Source organism: Scyliorhinus canicula, chromosome 3, assembly GCF_902713615.1.
Source record: "Scyliorhinus canicula chromosome 3, sScyCan1.1, whole genome shotgun sequence".
In the NCBI taxonomy this organism is placed as follows: Eukaryota; Metazoa; Chordata; class Chondrichthyes; order Carcharhiniformes; family Scyliorhinidae; genus Scyliorhinus; species Scyliorhinus canicula.
Window position 1 is genome coordinate 30,190,924 of NC_052148.1, and position 24,070 is coordinate 30,214,993.

The 24,070-nt window shown below is 50.5% G+C and overlaps 1 protein-coding gene across 3 annotated transcripts in view; it reads right to left on the minus strand.

Moving 5' to 3' along the window:
• ctnna2 (catenin (cadherin-associated protein), alpha 2) overlaps positions 1 to 24,070 on the minus strand; it is a 1,599,328-nt gene that overhangs the window by 1,514,955 nt on the left and 60,303 nt on the right. For all 3 annotated transcript variants that reach the window (XM_038793235.1, XM_038793233.1, XM_038793234.1), the window contains exon 2: positions 5,415 to 5,522. In XM_038793235.1, coding sequence (XP_038649163.1) covers positions 5,415 to 5,516 — 102 coding nt within the window. In that variant the 5' untranslated portion in view covers positions 5,517 to 5,522. The remainder of the gene's footprint in view (positions 1 to 5,414; positions 5,523 to 24,070) is intronic.

Here is a 24,070-nt window from a genome sequence, read left to right on the forward strand (position 1 = left end):
TACTTGTCTTTTTACTCCCCCCTCTTGAATGGCCTTCTGCACCATGGTACCGTGGTCAGCTGGCTCATCCTGTCCAGAGCCCTTTTCCTCATCCATACAGGGAGCAAGAGTCTCATACCTGTTGGACAAGGTCAAGGGCTGAGGCTCCTGCACTCCTGAACTCAGGTTCCCCCTGCCTGCCTCACTAACAGTCACACTCTGAAGTCCCTGATCACTTACTGAATGTGAATTACTTAATCTCCCAGGTGTGACTGCCTCCTGAAACAAAGTGTCCAGGTAACTCTCCCCCTCCCGGATGTGCCGTAGTGTTTGAAGCTCAGATTCCAGATCATCAACTCTGAGCCGGAGTTCTTCCAGCAACCAACACTTGCTGCAGATGTGGTCATTGCCATTCACAAGGGGAACAGCCAGCTCCCACATCATACAGCTACAGCACATCACCTGCCCAGCCATCTCTGATTAGTTAATTAATTTATTATTTTGTATAAATTTCAGTTTAAAAAACAAACAAACTTGGATACCTCTGCTATAGTCTTTTTCAACCTAGTTCTGGTTAACAAATAAGAAAAAGAAAAATAATAATGTAATAAGGCACTCACCTGCTCACCCCAATGGGTCTTATTATTAGGTTAGAGGAGGAGGGCGGGTGGGAGACACTACACGTGTAGTGTCTCAGGTGCTTGACTTCCGTCGAACTCCTTGGGTCACTGATGCAGGTGCACCTTCAACTTACGCTGACCGCACTGCACGTATGCAAATCTCCCCGGAACAGCCAGTCAGAAGCTCTGCTCTGCTGCCGCCTGCTGGATGCTTGATGCTGGATGCTGGGTGCGAAGCATTGGGGATAACTGTAGCTCATTATCTCAGCAAAAGTTTTAGATAATGAGCTTCGGGATTTGGTTGTGTTTAGGGTTAGGGATAGATGAGGCAGGGGTTTGGAGTTTTTGTTCACCTTTTGACTGTTTGTTTGGGCTTTTGGGTAAGGTGTTAATCAGAGGTGGGGGGGAAGGGCGTGGCTGCGGTTTGTTGACAATGACTATAGCTTGTTCTTTGATGGAGGATTTGGTGGGAATCTTGAGTAAGCTCGATTCCTGTACTTTAAGCAGTTGTGGCACTATCTCTTTTGGTGAAAATGGTCGGGTGGGGTGGGGGAAACAATTCGACTGGTGACTTGAATGTGGTGGGATTGAAGAGCCCAGTGAAGAAATCAAGAATATTCGCTCATCTGAACATTTTGAGCACTGATGCGATTTTTTTTTGCAGGAGGCCCATTTGCAGGTCAGAGACCAGACACAGCTACAGAATGGTTGGGTGGGACAGATATTCCACTCAGGATTTGAAAGTAGGGCCTCGGGGCTGCAACATTGATAAAAGGGTTTCTTGCTCGGCTGTTAAGATCCTACCCGATCTGAATGGGAGACACATGATTATCAGTGGGTCTTTGGTAGACACCTCGGTGGTCCTACTGAATGTGTATGCTCCGAATTTGGATGATACCACTTATATTAATAAATTACTGGCCTCTATTCCTTATCTGGATTGATATGAGCTAATCTTTGGGGAGACTTTAATTGTGTTCTAGATCCTAGCTTGGACCGCTCTATCTCTTATTTCTAGAATGCAGAAGGCGAGGTAGCCGGCAAGTGTCATCTCAGACCGTGATCCACATTTTGCGGCTTTAGTTTAAGCTGGGTCCCTTTCAAAGCCCATCGTGGAGACGAGACACGGGGCTGTTGGCAGATAGTTTCTGTGATCGCATTTCGCCATTGGGGAGTACATTAAGTTCATAGAATCCCTACAGTGCAGAAGGAAGCCATTCGGCCGATCAAGTCTGCACCGACCCTCCGAAAGAGCACCCTACCTAGAACCTGGCCCAGAACCCCACCTAACCTTTAGACACTAAGGGGCAATTTAGCACGGCCACTCGACCTAACTGGCATATCTTTGGATTATGGGAGGAAACTAGAGCACCTGGTGGAAACCCACGCAGACATGGGGAGAAAGTGCAAACTCTACAGACAGTCACCCAAAAAATCGAACCTGGGTCCTGGCACTGTGAGGCAGCAGTGCTAACCACTGTGCTGTGTGCCCGGAGAAATCTTTTCACCCAGAAGGTGGAGACGTTTTGGAACCTGTTCGAAAAGAGTTGTAGGTTACTGATCAAGTGCTGGGAAAGGAAGCAATGACATGATGGACCAAATAATCTTGTGCTGTAAATTTGTAGAGTTTTTAAGTTGATAGATACAATGTGTTTTTTTTGTTCATTTATGGATGTGTGCGTCGCTGGTGAGGCCAGCATTTATTGCCCATCTAGGGCTCCCTGATACCATACTCGGTCAAATGCTGCCTTGATGTCAAGTGCAGTCACTCTCACCTCACCTCTGGCATTCAGCTCTTGTGTCCATTTTTAACCAAGGCTGTAATGAGGTCAGGAGCTGAGTGACCTTGGTGGAACCCAAACTGAGCATCCAAGAGCACGTTATTGCTGAGTAAGTGCCGCTTGATAGCACTGTTGATTAATCCTTTCATCATTTTGCTGCTGATGGAGCGTAGGGCGATAATTGGCTGGATTGGATTTGTCCTGTTTCTTGTGTACAGGATACACTTGGGCAATTTTCCACATTTCTGGGGAGATACCAGTGTTGTAGCTGTACTGGAACAGCTTGGATAGGGGTGAGGCAAGTTCTGGAGCACAAGTTTTCGGTACTATTGCTGGGATATTGTCAGGGCCCATAGCCTTTGCAGTATCCAGTGCCTTCAGCCGTATCTTGATATCAAAACTATTAAAATGGCCTTCAGAAGTTGACAATATTTACTCAGGAAAAAACAAAGCTCAGGGGTGATCACAGAATTGTTAAGGTACAGAAGGATGCCTTTAGCCTGTCATGTTTGTACAAGCTCTCCAAAAGAGCATGATGACTTTGTGCCATTCTCCTGCCTTTTCCCCCATAATCCTGCACATTAGTTGATTAGAAACACCATCTAAATCCCTCTTGAATACCTCAATTGAATCTAACACTACCACACTTCCAGGTAGTGCTTTCCAGACACAAACCACTTGAATGAAAAGGTTTTTTTCTCACACCACATTTTCTTCTTTTGAAAATCACTTTCAACCTGTGCTCTCTCATTCTTGATCCTTTCCCGTGCGGGAATAATTTCTCCCGATATGGCAATTCCAGAAGTTATTGCCCATCCCTGGTGCCTCAGGAAAATTGTATTTAGTCACCTTCTTGAACTGTTGCAGTGGTGTAAGTACACCCGGAGTGCTGTTAGGGAGGGAGTTTCAGGTGTGATTCAACAGACTTAAAACAAAGTTCGCTTTCAGACATTTTTGACAAGGTGTTTCTCGGCGGCTGCAGCGCTGAGAATAACCTTGCTATTCAATGGCACATTACCGGGGTACTTTTGGCTTCAGATTCTTCCTGCTGTGGCCACACTAAAGAGATGTTTTCTGCCAGGGAGCTGATCTCGCCAACAGGAATGGCTGTTCACATATCAGTGCACCATTATGAGCACCAGGCCTTACCTCTACTCAACATTCAGCCCCTGCCCACCCCCAGCCTGCTGTGTTCCCTGGAAACATCCCCTCACACCCCCTGCCAACTGGGAACGCCCACCCCAGGCCCAACTGCAGTACTGCCATCATGGCACCACCAGGATGCCCAGGCGGTACTGCCAGGCTGCCAGTCTAGCAATGCCAATGTACCCAGGTGCCAGGGCCTGCCCTGTCCCAGACCGCCCAGGGGTCTCTAATGCCCTGCAAGACCCCCCAAGGTGCCGTTATAGCTGGCTCACATTGGTGTGAACCAGTACTAAACAGTACCCTGCTAAGGTCACAGAGGCGCAGAAACTGAATCCCGGGTGTCGGTGCATTCAGTGTCCGGGCATTTAAAGAGCCAGTAGGCTCATTTACATATGCAGATCTGGATCTCACCCAGTATGGGAAAGATCCTGATCTCGCCAGGCTGAGTGAGTTGTCCGGGCCCCCAGCACAGAGCCAGATTTGTGATTCTCAAGCGATTCACCTTTTAGATAGTAGAGATTAGAACCAGAGAAGAGGTTTTCATTGGAATGTTAATGTAAGCCTACTTGTGACAATAATAAAGACTATTATTATTATGTCATTTCTAATCCCACCTTCCTACTCCCAGTCTCTAGCCCTGTAGTTTACAGCACTTCCAGAATGCAAGTTCTGAAGTCAGTGTCAAAGGATGCTTGGCATGTTGCTGTATTGCATCTTACAGCTGGTACGAACTGCAGCCAGTCCATGCCAGCAGAGGAGGTAGTGGATGATGTTGCATATTCTATATATATTTGAATGCAATGCAGAGAAAATAAAAGTTTCTCAGTGTGCAACTGGTTCATTTACCATGTTTTAAAATATCTCATAAACTGTCTGAAGTCATGCTTATCCCAGCTCAGCTTCTCTGTCTCTCTGGTGGTGTGGTGATTTATCTATTTATCTCGGAGTCACTACTCGAGCTTAACGGTCACTACCCATGCTTATCCAATCAAGCATAGTGAGCATAGCTCACTTGCCAGACTCTCAATCTAACACCGAACAACTGAGCAATTGAACACTACAGAAGTGTTGCTGGAATTATGTTCATCCAGGCAAGTGGAGATTATTCGATCACACTTCTGATTTGTGCCTTGTAGATGGTGGATAGGCCTTGGAGTTAGGAGGCAAGTTATTCTCCGCAGAATACCCAGTCTCGGAGCTGTCTTTGTAGCCACCGCAACACGTTGGCCAACGGTGACCCCCACCAGGATGTCAATGATGTAGGATTCAACAAAGATAATGCCACTGAATGTCAAGATGCTGAGACTTTCTCCAGTATGCCGTAAACGTTATTTGCTATTTAGCACTCTAGCCTCAATGCCACCCAGGTTTTGCTGCATACAGGCACAGATTGATTCATTATGAGGACTCGCAAATGAAGTGAAGCGAACTGCAATCGTCAGCAAATATCACCATTTATGATGGCGGCAGGATCATTGATAAAACAGCTGAAGATGATTCGGCCCATGTTATTGCCCTGAGGAATTCTAGCAGCAACCATCTTCCTTTGTACTAGGTATGATGCCAACCAGTGGAGGGCTTCTCCCCACCCACCAATTCCCAGTGACTTCAATTTTACTAGAGTGCCTTGATTCCACATTTGGCCAAATGCTGCCTTGATATCAAGTGCAGCCCCTCTCATCTAACCCGAGAATGCAGCTATTTCAGTAACATTTGAACCACGTCTGTAATGAGATTTTGAGCATGTGATTTTGACACATCGTGCTAATTTTTTTCTTTGTATTACAAACATCAAAATGATTTGCCCAACCTATTTTCATGAAAGAGGAAATTTTTTTGAAGTTTGCGTCAAGCAAGTAGTTACCAAAACCAATTCCAGTTCTCTTACCTGTGTGACCAATGGTTCCAGTAACCTTTCTACGGTTACAGTCCGTATTTCCAAGCTTTTGGGATCCCACTTAAGCAGAATAGGCGAAGTTGCAGTTGTCATGTTTGGCTGAAACAATAACATTGATATTTTATGAATATATATATATATATACACAGAAAAGTTATTTTAAACAAAAAAACTAATGTCCAAAACTGCAGATCTATGAAAATGTTGATGGCAAACAGTAATTTGATAACTATTGAATGGTAAGAAAAAGTTTAATTTAAGCACTCGTTCCTTGTTCATCATTATACCCCATGAAATATTTCTCGGCAAAATGTACCAAACAATTCAATAATTTTTACATTGGCAAAAGTATCAAGGAAGTCATTCAGGAAACAAAAAAACAATATCTGTCCGCCTCCCCATTTCAGGTGAAGTCACACGGGATCAGAGGTGAGGTGGGAAGATGGATACAGAACTGGCTCAGTAGCAGTAGAAGGGTGTTTTCTGAATGGAAGGTTGTGACTAGTGGTGTTCCACAGAGATTTGTGCTTGGGCCTCTGTTGTTTGTAGTATACATAAATGATTTGGAGGAAAGTCGTAGCTGGTCTGATTAGTAAGTTCGCAGATGACACCAAGGTTGGTGGAGTGGCAGGTAGTGCCGAGGACTGTCAGAGAATACAGCAGGACGTAGATAGGTGGGAGGTTAGGGACTTGGCGAGAGAAATGGCAAATGGAGTTTAATCCAGACAAATGTGAGGTAATGGATTTTGGTGGGTCTAACATGGAGGGGAAATATACCGTAAATGGCAAAACTCTTAGGAATATACAAAGTTGAGAGGTCTGGCCGTGCAGGTCCACAGATCTTTGAAAATGGCAACAAAAGTGGACAAGGTAGTCAAGAAAGCATACGGAATGCTTGCCTTCATTGGACAGGGCATGGAGCATAAAAACTGGGGAGTCATGCTGCAGTTGTATAAACATTGGTACAGCCCCACTTGGAATATTGTGCACAATTCTGGTCGCCAGAAGGATGTGGAGGCTTCAGAGAGGGTGCAGAGGAGGTTTATCAGGATGCCGCCGGAGGGTGTTAGCTATGTGGAGAGGCTGAACAGAACGAACGGTTTTCATTAGAATGACGGAGGTTGAGTGGTGATCTGATAAAGGTCTACAAGATTATGACAGGCATGGATAGAGGATGGGCAGGCACTTTTTCCCAGGGTGGAGGGGTCAGTTACCAGGCGGCTTACGTTTAACGTCCGTGGGGCAAAATTTAGAGGAGATGTGCACGGCAGGTTTTTTTTTTTTTTTTTTTACACAGAGGGTGGTGAGTGCCTGGAACGCGTTGCATGGGGAGGTTGTGGAAGCAGATACATTAACGGTGTTCAAAAGACATCTCGACAAATACATGGATACGGTGGTTATAGAGGGATTAGGCACTGGGAAGTGCTGAGGGTATTGGCCTAGGGTACAGGCTTGGAGGGCTGAAGAGCTTGTCCCTGTGCTGCATTGTTCTTATTCACTGCCAGACTGCTCATCTGACATCAAGGAGTAGATGTGCTATCTCTATATGAGACCAAAATCATCATCTTTGACAAACCCTCTCAATTAGCCCCATCCATTTCCCGAGCTACACACCAAATGAATCAGACTGTTCACAGCTTCTCTCAACAGTTCTGACCCGAAGTTTCTCAAATTTGTATTTTCACCTCTCCCACAAGATTACATGATGTGGAGATGCCGGCGTTGGACTGGGGTGAGGACAGTAAGAAGTCTTACAACACCAGGTTAAAGTCCAACAGGTTTGTTTCAAACACTAGCTTTCGGAGCACTGCTCCTTCACCTGAGGAAGGAACAGTGCTCCGAAAGCTAGTATTTGAAACAAACCTTGGACTTTAACCTGGTGTTGTAAGACTTCTTACTGTACAAGATTACATGACCTCTTGTGGTTAAAGAATCTCTCTATGTGATGCACAAGGCAATAACCATTGATGTAATTTTTGTATGCAACATTATGTTTGTTCATAATTTTAAGATTATGTCACCTTCTTCAGGGTTCACCCAGCATAAGAAATATAATTTTTTTTAAATAAATTTAGAGTACCCAATTATTCCTTTATCCAATTAGGGGAAATTTAGCGTGGCAATCCACCTAGCCTGCACATCTTTTGTGTTGTAGGGGGTGAGACCCACGTAGACACAAGGAGAATGTGCAAACTCCACACGGGTCAGTGACCTGGGGCCGGGATTGAACCCGGGTTCTCGGGCCGTGATGCAGCAGTGCTAACCACTGCACCACTGTGCCGACCACAGAATTGATGGGGAACCTATCAAACTACATTAGAAGATTTTGATGAGACCATTCTTTAAACTTCTAACTTGAGGGAATACAAAGTCAAATGTAATAATAATAATCTTTATTAGTGTCACAAGTAGGCTTGCATTAAACACTGCAGTGAAGTTGCTGTAAAAAAAAAAACCCTAGTCACCACATTCTGGCACCTGTTCGGATACACTAAGGGAGAATTCAAAATGTCTAATTTACCTAACAAGCTGGTCTTTTAGGACTCGAGGAAACCGGAGTGCCTGGAGGAAACCCATGCAAACACAGGGGAAACATGCAGACTCCGTACAGACAGTGTTCCAAGCTGGGAATCGAACCCGGGTCCCTGGTGCTTGAAGCAACAGTGCTGTGCAACTGGACCACAATTTCACTCTTTAATCTCATTACCTCAATTTAACCCTTTAATCTCATTGAAACATACAGGATTCTAAACGAGTTTGACTGGGTAAACACATCGGCTATTTCCCCTGGCAAGGGAATCTAGAACACAGGGGCACAAAGTCAGGATAATGAGCTGATCATTTACAGCTGAGGCGAGCAGAAATGTCTTTATTCAAAGAGTTGTGAATCTTTGGAATTCTCTACCCAAAACAGTTGTGGATGCTCCATCATTGGCTAAATTTAAGACCAAGAGGATGGATTCTCCACACCCTGCCCAGTAATCGCAGCCAGCGTAGGATGGGGAGAATCCAGTTTGACACCAAGATCAGGCCCAGCGCCAATTCAGCGATTGTCTGGGCACAGCGATTGTCTGGGCACCGAAAAGCGGCGTCACCAGGGAGTACACCACACCGTTGGGTGCCATTGCCAGAGATGCGCTCCAACATCCTCCGTCCCTGACCTGCCGAGTTCCCGACGGCGTGGAACTAACTGGTAATGCCGGTCGGGGGCGGGATGATTGGGGGCCGGGGGGGACCTTTTTGGCAGTCGGGGAGTGCTTGTGCGGGATTTGAGGGTCGGGCGCGCGGCCGATTAGAGGGTCTCTTTTTCAGGTCAAGCTCCGCAGTCCAAATCCGCCATGGAGCATGGCGAGGCCGCTGGAGGCTGCCACCATGTGCATGCGCGACCTCTGACCCAGAAGTGCAGGGACCCGTATCTGCAGCAAAAGCGGAGATATTTACTCTGGGTCCCTGTTAGCCCCCTGCAGGGCTATAAATTCATGTCACTTTTTTCCACGGATTTTCTGGAATAAAACTCCACAGCTCTGATGCCAGCGTAGGGACAGAGTCTCAATAATGGAGAATCCAGCCCAAGATGTTTAGATTTTTGGTCTCAGGAAATAGAGGTACCTGGAGAGTTGGTGGAAAAGTGGAATTGAGGCCAAGGGAGTCATGATCATATTGAATGGCAAAGCAGGTTTGAGGGTTATTAAGTCTATTTTGGCTCCCACTTCTTGTTATGCTCTTAACTTCTGGGACCATTGTTGTGAATTTAAACTGCAGGCCCGGTAAAGACATTAAATCTTGGCATTTCCCAAAATTGAGAGTGGCACAGCAGTGAATGACCAAGATGCCAGACAATTGAAGCTTTCTCCGGAGAGAATGGACAACATTCTGTTAGCATTTTATTTTACTCTATAACCAGAGTACTAGCCTTCGTGACTGATGGAACCATCAATTCACCATACACGTGCTTTAAGATATGAACAGTAGTTTTAATCTACTTACTACAGAACCAGCCTGTTACCCATTGAACTCTCGATGAACTGCAGGCTGGCTCTGGACAAGGGCATTTATACAGCAGTCCAGGGGGAGGAGTCATGGGCGGAGCCAAGGGTGGAGCCCTGTACAAACTCCTGAGCATTCCCAGAGCTACTCCCCCAGTGGTCGGAAAACGCTACTGCGCTTACAATGGTATTGGTAAATACAGTGTGAATTACTAAGTTACATTCACCACATTCACCCCCTGCAAAAAAATCAAGTCCAGCGGGGGTGGTGGTCTACAAAGTAACTCTGTCCGGTGGTCGAACTGTCCGCTGTGATCTGCGGAGCACCGGGGTTGCAGCCACTTGCGGTGGCTGGATGGGTGTTGTGTGCTGGGGTACGATGGCGAACTCCAGGGAGGGTTTTGTCCGAGCTTCATACTCTTCTGGTTCGACCGGGGACTGGGGACTGGCCGGCACGGGTGCACGGAGCTGGTGGAGCGAGCTAGTGGGTTCGGGAGCGCGAGGGGGCGGCAGCATGGGGTGTAGGGCGAGGGGTCCTTCTGTGGGGGTAGAGGGGGTGCCAGATCCCGGAGGGATACTGTGTCCTGACGGCCGTCAGGGAACTCGACAAAGGCGTACTGGGGGTTGGAGTGGAGCAGGCGCACCTTCTCAACAAGGGGGTCGGTTTTGTGTGCCCTGATGTGTTTCCTCAGGAATACCGGGCCCGGTGTCCTCAGCCATGCCGGAAGTGAGACCCCCGTGGTAGTGCCCCTGGAAAAAATGAAGAGCCTCTCGTGAGGGGTCTGATTGGTTGCTGTGCATAAGAGGGACCTAATAGCGTGGAGCGCGTCTGGGAGGACGTCCTGCCACTGGGAGACTTGGAGCTTTCGAGACCGGAGGGTCAGTAGGACGGTCTTCCAGACCATCGCGTTCTCCCTCTCCACCTGCCCGTTCCCCCTGGGGTTGTAGCTGGTAGTCCTGCTCGAGGCAATGCCCTTGTCGAGCAGGTACTGGCGCAGCTCGTCACTCATGAAGGACGAACCCCGGTCGCTGGGCACGTAGCTGGGGAAACCAAACAGGGTGAAGATGCTTTGCAGGGCCCTAATGACTATGTGGGAGGTCATGTCGGGGCACGGGATAGCAAATGGGAAACGGGAGAACTCATCTACGACGTTTAGAAAGTAAACGTTCTTGTTAGTTGAGGGGGGTGGCCCTTTGAAATCAATCACGAGGCGTTCAAAGGGCCTAGAAGCCTTGACCAGGTGGGCCCTGTCTGGTCTATAGAAGTGCGGTTTGCACTCCGCACAGATCGGGCAGTCCCTGGTGACCGCTTTTACCTCCTCGTTGGAGAAAGGCAGGTTTCGGGCTCTGATGTAGTGGGCGAGCCGGGTGACTCCCGGGTGGCAGAGGTCGTTGTGAATGACTTTCAGTCGGTCAATCTGTGCGCTGGCGCATGTCCCGCGGAATAGGGCATCCGGAGGCTCGTTGAGCTTCCCGGTCGATACTTAATATCGTAGCTATTAGGTGGAGAGTTCGATCCTCCACCGAAGAATTTTATCATTTTTTATTTTGCCCCTTTGCGAGTTATCAAACATAGGAGGCAACCGATCTTTGGTCGGTGATGAGGGTGCACCTCCTACCTGCGAGGTAGTGCCTCCAGTAACGAATAGCCTCCACAATGGCTTGTGCTTCTTTCTCGACTGAGGAGTGTCGGAGTTCTGAAGCGGAGAGGGTACGGGAGTAAAATGCGACTGGTCTCCCTACCTGATTTAGTGTGGCTGCTAAAGCTACCTCTGAGGCATCGCTCTCAACCTGGAATGGAGTGGATTCATCCACCGCCCGCATGGCCGCTTTGGCGATGTCCTCCTTGATGCAGTTGAAGGCCTGGCGTGCCTCAGCTGACAGGAGAAATCGTGTGGCATTAAAGAGTTGGCGGGCTTTGTCTGCATATTGAGGGACCCACTGGGCGTAGTAGAAGAAGCCCAAGCACCGTTTGAGGGCCTTGGGGCAATGGGGGAGGGGGAGTTCTAAGAGGGGGCGCATACGGTCCGGGTCTGGGCCCAGGACTCCGTTTTCCACGACATAGCCGAGGATGGCTAGTCTGGTTGTGCGGAAAACGCATTTCTCCTTGTTATAAAAGTGAGGTTTAATTTCTGTGCCGTCTGGAGAAAACGGTGGAGGTTGGCGTCGTGGTCCTGCTGGTCATAGCCGCAGATGGTGACATTGTCCAAGTACAGAAACGTGGCCCACAGCCCGTACTGGTCCACCATTCGGTCCATTGCTCGTTGGAACACCGAGACCCCATTAGTGACGCCGAAGGGGACCCGGAGGAAATGGAAGAGGCAGCCATCGGCCTCGAATGCCGTGTAGTGGCGGTCCTCCGGGCGGATTGGGAGCTGGTGGTATTCAGACTTCAGATCCACCGTGGAAAAGAGCCGATACTGGACGATATGATTTACCATGTCTGCAATCCTGGGGAGGGGATACGCGTCGAGGAGTGTAAATCTATTTATGGTCTGACTATAGTCGACAACCATGCGGAATTTTTCCCCGGTCTTAACGACCACCACCTGAACTCTCCAGGGACTATTGCTGGCCTCTATAATCCCCTCACTGAGAAGCCTTCGGACCTCTGATCTGATAAATACTCTATCCTGCAGGCTGTATCGCCTGCTACGAGTGGCTATGGGTTTACAGTCCTTTGTGAGATTGGCGAAGAGAGGAGGAGGGGGGGGAGATTCGCAGCGTAGCCAGGCTGCAGATAGTGAGTGGGGGCAGGGGCCCGCCGAAGCTGAGGGTGAGGCTCTTAAAGTTACACTGAAAATCTAGGCCTAATAAGAGTGGCGCGCAGAGGTCGGGCAAAACGTAGAGTTAAAATTTTGAGTAGCTAGCGCCTCGGATTGTGAGTGTCGTGGCGGTGCGCCCCTGGATCTGGACAGAATGGGAGCCTGAAGTGAGCGAGATAGTTTGCCGGACGGGGAAAACGGGGAGTGAACAGCGTCTTACCAGGTCTGGGTGTATGAAGCTCTCAGTGTTCCCGGAGTCGAAAAGGCATGGCGTGTTGTACCCGTTGATTTGGACCTCTGCCATCGAATTTCACAGATGCTTCGGGCGTGATTGATCCAGGGTGACTGCGCCGAGTTGCGGGCCGCGTGACGAGCGCCAGGGGAGGTCGTACTCTTCCGATGAGTTGTCAGAGCGTGGAGATGCAGGTCGGGCCCGTGGATCGCACGTGGCGGGCGGCGAGGAAGATGGCGTCCAAGATGGCGGCCCCCATGGATCGCACGTGGCGGGAGGGGGCGGGGCGGGGCATAGGCCGCAGCATTTCGGGCCCCGCGGGTGTGGGGAGCGATTACTTTGTGCCGCTGGGGAGTTGGAAGCTGGGGCCCTTTTTGCGAGGCACACTCTCGCTTAATGGCCTTTCCGCCCGCAGCTACTGCAGGTCGCATTGCGGGCCGGGCAGTGCTGCCGCGGGTGCTGATTCTGGCCGCAGAAAAGGCAGGCTGGAGCAGCATAGTGGCTGGCTGGAGCAGCATAGTGGCTGGCTGGGGCAGCATGGTGGCTGGGCAGCCGCGTGGCGCAGGCCTGGGGGAGTCGCTGGTCGGGGGCCCATGATTGGGTCACGGGGTACGAGGTGAGGCTGCGGAAGGAGACCTCCATCGTGGTAGCAATTTCCACAGTTGTTTCTAAGTCTTGGGCCCCCTTTTCCAGCAGTCGTTGGCGCACATAATTAGACCTGAGGCCCGCTACAAAAACATTGCGTACAGCAAGTTCTCTATGTTCAGCCGCGGTAACCGCTTGATAGTTACAGTCATTTGATAGATTATTGAGCTCTCTTAAAAATTCAGCGAGCAAGTCGTGAACATATGGCGTGCGTAAACTTCGTTAATGGGCCTTACATACATCTTATCGAGTATCGCTAGCGCTGCAGTATATGAACCGGCCGAGTTTAGTTGCATAGAGATTCTGTGGCTCACCCTCGCGTGCAGTAGACTTAACTTCTGTTCCTCTGTTGTTTCAGCTGTGCTCGCTTCTGCCAGGTAGGCCTTAAAGCACCGCAGCCAGTGGGAGAAGATTTATTTTGCCTCTGCATCCTGTGGGTCGAGTTCCAGGCGTCCAGGCTTGATGGCTGATTCCACGATCGATCCTGACTGTTCTTAAGTAGATTAAATTGATGGAACCATCAATTCACCATACACGTGCTTTAAGATATGAACAATGGTTTTAACCTACTTACTACAGAGCCAGCCTGTTACCCATTGAACTCTCGATGAACTGCAGGCTGGCTCTGGACAAGTGTATTTATACAGCAGTCCAGAGGGAGGAGTGATGGGCGGAGCCAAGGGTGGAGCCCTGTACAAACTCCTGAGCATTCCCAGAGCTACTCCCCCTAGTGGTCGGATAACGCTACTCCGCTTACAATGGTATTGGTAAATACAGTGTGAATTACTAAGTTACATTCACCACAGTGACTTAAACTACTCACCTAAATTTTACAGCTTATGCGTAGAACCCATACACTTTAGGAAAATATTGCACTTTGACTTGCTTGGATCCAAATTGGATGACTGCACACATTCCCATGTTAAACTCCACCATCCATGATTTTGTCCACTCACTTAGTCAGTCTCTGTCCCTTTCAACTTCCTGCTCCCAGCTACACAATTTGCTGTGGTGCCTAACTAGGTATCATCTGCAAATTGGGAAGAGGGAATTTTGCTTTGCACCTACTACTTGGAACTGCAGATCTTCTTTCTTCCCATTTTATTGGACTCTCAGCTTAGTTAGTCCTCTAGGGGCGAGTGTTAATCCTGCACACAGCTTTTACTTTTCATTCAATAGCTTTATTTTCAGCTCACCATGTTAAGCAAAGAGAGTCTACAAAATCTCATGATGTTGCACACAGAAACAGGGTCCATGTGACACATCACATCATGCTCTCCTTCTGTATTGATAATTTCAACCATCAGAGAACCATTTTTTTCCTTGAGACTTGATAGTACCAACCTGTTCTGTGTACATTGATTTGACAGAATAATCTGACATCTCTCTAGCAACTTTTGTGTATAGTGGTTAAGCTTCTAGCAATTGAAGCACTGTTTTCCCCATGTTGAACAGGCTTCCTTTTCTTTTCTGTTCTGTCCTCCACAGTGGGTTGAAGGGTTATGGAGAACGGGCAGGACAGTGGAGTTGAGGCCAGGGGCTGGTTTAGCTCACAAGGCTAAATCGCTGGCTTTTAAAGCAGACCAAGCAGGCCAGCAGCACGGTTCGATTCCCGTACCAGCCTCCCCGGACAGGCGCTGGAATGTGGCGACTAGGGGCTTTTCACAGTAACTTCATTGAAGCCTACTCGTGACAATAAGCGATTTTCATTTCATTTTCATTTCATTTCATTTTCATTTTCATTTCATTTTCATTTCAGGATGGGATCAGCCATGATCACATTGAGAGTGTTGGTTCGAGAGGCTAAATTGCCGACTCCTACTCCTACGTCATGTATTCTACGGAGGAGATGTTCTGGTTGATTTCGCAATCCAGCTCTTGGCCTGTAACATTGCAGTAGCAGGTGAGGAATATATCAGCCATGATAGAATGGCGGAGCAGACCCGATAGGCCAAATGGCCCAATTCTGCTCCGATATCTTATAAACTTATGAAAATTTACATCCATTACTCTAGTCTTCATCTTCTTCCATGCCATTGTATAAATTGCCCTTCCATTTCTCCATGAACTTGTTCTTGGAACACTTTGAACAGCTTCTCAACATAATGCAAAACTTTGTCAGTTCTATCAACACTCTTTAGCTGACGATTTGCAATCTCAGAGCTTCTTCATGTCAACAGTTTCCTCAAGAGAAAATTTCTCCTTTCTCAGCAAACATGCTCTTACTATGGGATCGCTTGTGCCGAACATAATCCTATCTCCAGCAAAATCATCTGTTAGTTGTCCAAACTCAAGATTCACCATGACTACCTGCCTGCCTCTTTACCTCACTTTCTTTCTTTATGACACTCCTTAAAAAGCTACGTCCGACAGGTTTTGGTCATCTGATTTTACATTACCTATGTGACTCAGTGCAGTCACACATGATCAATATTCTCCCTCTCTCCCTGAGCTCCAGTGTTAAACTCAGCATTTATTGATACCATTAGTAGGGAGTACAAAGTCAGCCTTCAAGGCCTCCAAAATATCACAAGCCTGGCTTTTCTGCTTCTCAGTGAGGTGCAGGCTGCAATACAACTCTTGCCCAACACTGATCAGAGACAATACTTTGGGCGTGATCCAACAGCCACGCTGCGTCTGAAAGGCAGTTCCACACAGCGATGTGGCCACTGAAAGCCGGGAGTGACTGCTCCCCGGATCTACCCGGTTAGCAATGTCTCGCGAGATTGCGTTGAATCACAATGGTCGGGATCACGTTTTGGCAAATCTGCATATTAGGGCGAGGCAGTTAGTCTCACTCTAATGTGCAGATTCCCAAGGTATTGGGATTCAACCCCTTCACCTCAGATCTTGGGAGAGCACCATTCAGCACTGGTCCCCACAAATGGGGACCAGACGGAACAGCACTCTTGGGGGTCTCCAAGGGGATCGGAGGACGCCAGCTACATGCTCTTTGGGCAGTATGGTGTCCTGGCACTGCTGGTGTCAATTGGGCACCATGGCAGTGCCAGCCTGGCGCCCTGGCAGTGCAATCTGGGTGCCAGCCTGATGCTGGCAATGTGCCCAGGTTGGCACTGCCAGCTTGCATGTGCACTGCCAGGTTAGCACTGCCAGGTCAGGGATCGTTGCAAAGGCTTCTGAGATTGTGACACCTCCGATCTTTTGCTGCAATGGAGAGTTCCAGCGAGCAGAGCTCCCCACTGTACAAAATGGGGCTATGGGGCCTCGGCCACACATCCCCGTTCAGGTCTCTTGTTCAACCCGGCTCGCATTGAATAACCATGTGTGTTTCGGCGCTGAGAGTGCCAGGAATCACGCGGCTTAATGTGCTCGCTCGGGGATTTTGTTTCATTTTGGGAGAATTATGCCCTTTATTTGTTCAAGTTTCTTATTTAACTTTTGTGCTAATTTCATAATTCTGCTTTTGAGACCAGAAAGACAAGTTTACATCCAATGGACTTAATATTACTAGACATTGGAACAAGATAGGAGAAATGGTAGACACTATAAATTTTGATTTGTTAGAAACAAATTGAACACGTTTTTTGATATGTAACAATTTCCTCAAACACAGGGGAATCAATAAAAGACAGGGTGGGGTGGGGCGTCTTCCAGTGGCAGCGATGTGGTGGGCAGTTGCACATAAAATACTGGCTCCAGCCAGGGTACTTGGTTTTTGGCCCTTTCTGCCCAGTTTATGGACGATTTTCTGGAGGAAATTTATGTAATTTGATTAAATAAGGCCCCTCTTATTCAAGTAACATCCGGCAGAATAGTTCAAAGCAGGTCAGGCAAGGGAGCATCGACAGAATCAAAACACCTCAATCCCCAGCAGGGGGGGAAACATGGCAGCTTCTGTTGAGTTTGTGGTCCCTCAGTGGATGACTGAGAAATTGGTTAGCTTCTTGGCCGATAAATTTAAGAAGCAGCGACAGGCAGTCGCTGAGGATCTGGAGAAGGCAATGGAGGGGGCTTTGGTCCCAATTTGGGCGACTAATGGACAAGGTGGACCAGTGGATAGGGACGAGGCAGTGCTCTCAGATCGCAGTGATCAGATTGCCTCCTTGGAAGGCAAAGCTGGCAGAGGAGCAGAGGGTATCAAATGCCAAGATTGATGATCTGATGAACCACTCCAGACGGCAAAACTTAAGGATCATCGGGTAGCCGGAGAGTTCGGAGGGTTCCAACTCCACAAACTATATGCCCAAGATGTTCGAAAACGACCAAGGCCCAGAGGTTGCTGAGGTAGAAGCCCAGATTGGGAGTCACAGGCACCTGGATAAGGAATGGGTCCTGAGGTGGGCGAAGAACCACAAAGACTGTATTTGGGATGGTCATTTGATCAGGATATACCAAGATGTTGGGGTGGAGCTGGCAAGGAGGTATGCAGCCTTAAACAAGGCCACGGCCACATTGTACAAGTGCAATGCGAGGTTTGATGTCGTGTACCCGGCTCGCCTTCAGGTAACTTTCTTTTTTTTAAAAAATAATTTTAATTCAAATTTACAAAATACAAAAAGTAAAGAGGAAACAACCCCCCCCACCTCCCCCATACATACATTCCTAACCCAGCTCCTCCTCCCACTTACCCTTCAGCTCCTCCACCAAGGCCTCGTCCTCCTCCTGCATCACTTGGTACATTGCCGAGATCCTCCCCTCTCCAACCCACACCCCCGAGAGCACCCTGTCTTGGACCCCGCGTGGCGGCAACAGTGGGAACTCCGCCACTTGTCGCCTGACAAACGCCCTTACCTGCATATACCTGAAGGTGTTCCCCGGGGGGAGCCCGAACTTCTCCTTCAGCTCACCCAGGCTCGCGAACTTCCCATCCACAAACAGGTCCCCCATCCTCCTAATACCTGCCCTGTGCCAACTCAGGAAACGCCGTCAATTCTCCCCAGGACAAACCTGTGGTTCCCCCGCATCGGGGACCCCACCGAGGCCCCCACCTCCCCCCTGTGCTGTCTCTATTGCCCCCAAATTTTGAGGGTAGCCGCCACCACCGGGCTCGTGGTATACCTCGTTGGAGGGAGATGCAGCGGCGCCGTCACCAGCGCCTCCAGGTTCGTGCTCACACAGGACGCCATCTCCATCCTCTTCCATGCTGCCCCTTCCCCCTCCATCACCCACTTTCACACTATCGCTGTGTTGGCAGCCCAGTAATACCCACAGAGGTTGGGCAGCGCCAGCCCCTCCCCCCCCCCCATACCCTAACCCGCTCCAGGAACACCCTTCTCACCCTCGGGGTCCCCTGCGCCCACACAAACCCCGTAATGCTCCTATTAACCCGCCTGAAGAAGGTCTTCGGGATACGGATGGGGAGGCACTGGAACAGGAACAGAAATCTTGAGAGCACCGACATCTTGACTGGCTGCACCCTACCCGCCAAAGACAGCGGCAGCATGTCCCACCTCTTAAACTCCTCCTCCATTTGCTCCACCAGCCTCGTGAGGTTAAGCTTATGCAAGGCCCCCAGCTCCTGGCCACCTGAACCCCCAAGTACCTGAAGCTCCTCTCCACCCTTTTTAGTGTGAGTTTACCAATCCCCCCCTCCTGGTCCCCTGGGTGAACAACGAATAGCTCGCTCTTCCCTATGTTAAGCTTGTACCCTGAGAAATCCCCAACTCCCTGAGAATCCTCATTACCTACGGCATCACCCCCCACCGGGTCCGCCAAATACAACAACAAGTCATCCGCATAGAGCGACACTCGGTGTTCCTCCACAGCTCGCACCAGCCCCCTCCAGTTCCTCGACTCCCTCAATGCCATGGCCACGGGTTCAATTACCAGCGCAAAGAGCAGGGGGGACAAGGGACACCCCTGCCCTGTCCCTCGGTATAGCCGGAAATACTCTGACCTCCTCCTATTCGTGGCCACACTCGCCACCGGGGCCTCATATAACAGCCTCACCCACCTGACAAACCCCTCCCCAAACCTTTTCAGCACCTCCCACAAGTATCCCCCCCCCCCCCCACCCTATCGAAGGCCTTCTCCGCGTCCATCGCCACCACTATCTCCGCCTCCCCTTCAACCGCCGGCATCATTATAACATTCATGAGCCTCCGTATGTTAGTATTCAACTGCCTCCCTTTCACAAACCCCGTTTTATCCTCATGAATAACCTGCGGCACACTGTCCTCTATCCTCGTGACTAAAATCTTCGCCAACAACTTGGCGTCTACGTTTAAGAGTGAGATCGGCCTGGATGACCCACACTGCAGGGGATCCTTGTCCCGCTTAAGGATCAAGGAAATCAGCGCCCGAGACATCATCGGAGGCAAAGCCCCTCCTTCCCATGCCTCGTTAAAGGTCCTAACCAACAGAGGGCCCAGCAGGTCTGCATACGTCTGATAGAATTCGACCGGGAACCCATCCGGCCCCGGCGGCATGCTCCCTATCCCTTTGACCAACTCCTCCAGCCCAACCGGCGCCCCCAGTCCCTCCATCTGTCCCTCCTCCATCCTTGGGAATCTCAGCCGGTCCAGAAAACGCCCCATCCCCCCCTCCTCCAATGGGGGTTCGGACCGATACCGTTCCTCGTAGAAGTCCCTAAAGACCCCATTGATGCCTACCCCACTTCGCACCACATTCCCTCCCCTATCCTTAACTCCACCGATCTCCCTTGCCGCATCTCGCTTCCGAAGCTGGTACGCCAGCATCCGGCTTGCCTTTTCCCCATATTCATACACCGCCCCCTCTGCCTTCCTCCACTGAACTTCCGCCTTCCTGGTGGTCAACAGGTCGAATTCGGCCTGGAGACTACGCCGCTCCCTAAGCAATCCCTCCTCCGGAGCCTCCGCGTACCTCCTGTCCACCCTCACCATCTCCCCCACCAACCTCTCCCTCTCTCTCCTCTCCCTGTGGGCCCGAATGGAGATCAACTGTCCCCTAACCACCGCCTTCAGTGCCTCCCAGACAGTCCCCACTCGGACCTCCCCATTGTTGTTGGCCTCCAGGTACCTCTCAATACATCCTCGGACCCGCCCGCCCACCTCCTCGTCCGCCAGCAACCCCACCTCTAAGCACCAAAGCGGGCGCTGGTCTCTCTCTTCCCCCAGCTTGAGGTCCACCCAATGCAGGGCATGATCAGAAATGGCTATCGCCAAGTATTCAGTATCCTCCACTCTCGCAATCAGCGCCCTACTCATAACAAAAAAATCAATCCGGGAATAGGCCTTATGCACATGGGAGAAGAATGAAAATTCCCTGGCCCTCGGTCTCGCAAACCTCCATGGGTCAACCCCTCCCATCTGGTCCATAAACCCCCCCCCCCCCCCCCCAGTCTGGAATCCGGCCCAACATGCGCCGCATGAAACCCGCATCATCCCAATTCGGGGCGCATACATTGACCAGCACCACCCGCTCTCCCTGCAGCTTGCCACTTACCATCACATACCTCCCGCCACTGTCTGCCACAACGTTCGACGCCCCGAACGACACCCTCTTTCCCACCAGGATCGCCACTCCCCGATTTTTTGCATCCAGCCCCGAATGAAACACCTGGCCTACCCATCCCTTCCGCAATCTAACCTGATCCGCCACCTTCAGGTGCGTCTCCTGAAGCATGACCACATCTGCCTTCAGCCCCTTCAGGTGTGCAAACACGCGAGCCCGTTTGACCGGCCCATTCAGTCCCCTTACATTCCAGGTTATCAGCCGGATCAGGGGCTACCCAACCCCCTCCCCCGCCGATTAGCCATTACCCTTCCTCAGCCCGCCACGTGCCCGCTCCCCCCGCTCGGCCCATTCCCCACGGCGGCAGACCTCCATCCCGACCCCCTCTACCTGCTCCAGCTCCCTCTTGGCCATTCCAGCAACAACCCGGTACCCTTCCCCCCCCTCCCCCAGCTAGGACCCCCCCCCCCCTAGCTGCATTGCTCCCTCCATTGCACTCGCGTAAGTCAGCTGACTCCTGCTGACCCCAGCCACTCCCGCCCCTCCATCGACCCCTCCCAGCGTGGGGCTTTCCCTCCTCCCCATTGCCCACCAGCAGGTTCTCCTCCTCCCCCTACCGCTCTCAGCGCAGGAAGAAGCCCGCGCTTTCTACCTGCCCGACCCCACCTCCTCTGACGCCGCTCCCTTTACCGGCCCGGTCCCCTCGCGGGGCCCCAACCCCCCTTCCCACCATCAGCCCCCCACACTGCAGGTCTACCCTCCTCCCCGAGCCCATCCGACAAACCCAAGCAAAAACAGTGCCCCAACCACCCTAAAAGCAACAAAGAACCAACAATAAACAGAGAACCCCCTCTCAAAATATAACACAGCTACACGCAAACCCCCGTACCCAACCCTCAGTTTGAGTCCAATTTTTTGGCCTGTACGAAGGCCCACGCCTCCTCCGGGGACTCAAAGTAAAAAGTGTCGGTCCTTGAGGTGACCCACAGACGTGCCGGCTGCAGCATGCCGAACTTCACTCCCTTCCTGTATAGCACCGCCTTCGTCCGGTTGTACCCGGCCCTCTTCTTTGCCTCCTCCGCACTCCAGTCCTGGTAGATCCATACCTCCGCGTTCTCCCACCTGCTGCTCCGCTCCTTCTTGGCCCACCTGAGCACACGCTCCCGGTCAGCAAACCGGTGGAACCGCACCAGCACCGCCCGTGGCAGCTCATTAGGCTTGGGCCTTCTCGCCAATACTCTGTGGGCCCCCTCCAGCTCCAGGGACCCCTGAAAGGACCCAGCTCCCATCAGCGAATTTAGCATGGTGACCACATCGGCCCCCACGTCCGACCCCTCCAGCCCCTCCGGAAGGCCCAGGATCCGCAGATTTTGCCGCCTCGAACGGTTCTCCATCTCTTCGAACCTCTCCTGCCATTTTTTAATGGAGTGCCTCGTGCGCCTCCACCTTTACTGCGAGGCCTAAGATCTCGTCCTCGTTTTTGGAGACCTTTTGTCGGACCTCTCGCATCTCCACCCCCTAGGCCATCTGGGTCTCCAGCAGCTTATCAATTGAAGCCTTCATCACCTCCAGCAGCTCCGCTTTAAGCTCCCTGAAGAGCCTCCTGCTGCTCCTGCACCCACTGCATCCATGCCGCCTGGCCTTCGCCCGCCACCATCTTGTGCTTCTTCCCTCGCACCTGTTTTGGCTTTGCTACCACTTTGTTTACTCGCCCCACTCCTGGTCCAGGCCATACATAGAACATAGAACACTACAGCGCAGTACGGGCCCTTCGGCCCTCGATGTTGCGCCGACCTGTGAAACCATCTGAAGCCTATCTGACCTACACTATTCCATTTTCATCCATATGTCTATCCAGTAACCACTTAAATGCCCTTAAAGTTGGCGAGTCTACTGCTGTTGCAGGCAGGGCGTTCCACACCCCTACTACTCTCTGAATAAAGTAACTGCCTCTGATATCTGTCCTATATCTATCACCCCTCAATTTAAAGCTATGTCCCCTCGTGTTGGTCATCACCATCCGAGGAAAAAGACTCTCACTGTCCACCCTATCTAACCCTCTGACTATCTTATATGTCTCTATTAAGTCACCTCTCAGCCTTCTCCTCTCTAACGAAAACAACCTCAATTCCCTGAGCCTTTCCTCGTAAGACCTTCCCTCCATACCAGGCAACATCCTAGTAAATCTCCTCTGAACCCTTTCCAAAGCTTCCACTTCCTTCCTATAATGTGGTGACCAGAACTGCACGCAGTACTCCAGGTGCGGCCGCACCAGAGTTATGTACAGCTGCAGCATGACCTTGTGGTTCCGAAACTCAATCCCCCTGCTTATAAAGGCTAGCACACCATATGCCTTCTTAACAGCCCTATTAACCTGGGTGGCAACTTTCAGGGATTTATGTACCTGGATGGCGAGATCTCTCTGTTCATCTACACTACCAAGAATCTTGCCATTAGCCCAGTACTCTGCATTCCTGTTACTCCTTCCAAAGTGAACCACCTCACACTTTTCCGCATTAAACTCCATCTGCCACCTCTCAGCCCAGCTCTGCAGCTTATCTATGTCCCTCTGTATCCTATAACATCCTTCAGCACTATCCACAACTCCACCGACCTTCGTGTCATCTGCAAATTTACTAACCCATCCTTCTACACCCTCTTCCAGGTCATTTATAAACACTGCTGGGGAAATCCTGCTGACTCCTTCCCACATCGGGAAACGTCGAAAAAGTACCGCTGGGGGCCCTAAAAAGAGCCCAAAAGTCCGTTCCTAGCGGGAGCTGCCGAACGTGCGACTTAGCTCTGCATAGCCGCAACCGGAAGTCCGCCTTCAGGTAACTTTCAAGGACAGAGATTATTATTTTGATGCACCAGAGGATTAAAATGGCTTTGTCAAGCAGAATGAACTAGGACTGAACTAAGTGTTTGAAGACTCTTTATTCACAGAACTGGGATGACGGGGCATTCATTAACAATGTGCTGGCATCTATCCCAGATCGCAATTCTCAGCAGCTAACTATGGGGGGGTGGGGCGGGTTGTGTTTCGGATCCCAGACTGGATAGTCCTAAGTTTCAGAGTCCATCTGGGGTAGCAAAGGATCTCATGTCCACCGGGTCGACTCACAAATCGACTTTTTCGCTGGGGGGCAGGTTACTCGGCGATCATTACTTTGGATAATGCGCCACATTTTGTGGATCTGATGTTGGAGCCGACCAGAACTCAGATGGACACGGCGCAGCACGCGGATAAGAGATTTTGAGAGTGCGAATCCTCTGCCATTGGGGAGCATGTTGAGTTAACAAGAATGAGGGGGTCTTGCATCCACGCTCTGGGAGGCCCTGAAGGCAGTGGTTAGGGGGGAGATAATCTCTTAAGGCACATAGGGATAAATCGGAGAATAGAGAGAGCCGGAGGCTGATGGACTCCATTCTTCAGATTGATCATCAGTACTCGATCGCCCCGATGGCAGAATTATTGGCAGACAGAAAGAAGTTGCAAATGCAGCCGGTGTCGTTTCCAATGGGTAAGGCCCAGTTGCATCGCTTAAGGAGGACTATCTAGGATTACGGGGAGGAGGCCAATCATCTGTTGGTTCACTAATTGAGGGTGCAGGCTGCCTCCCG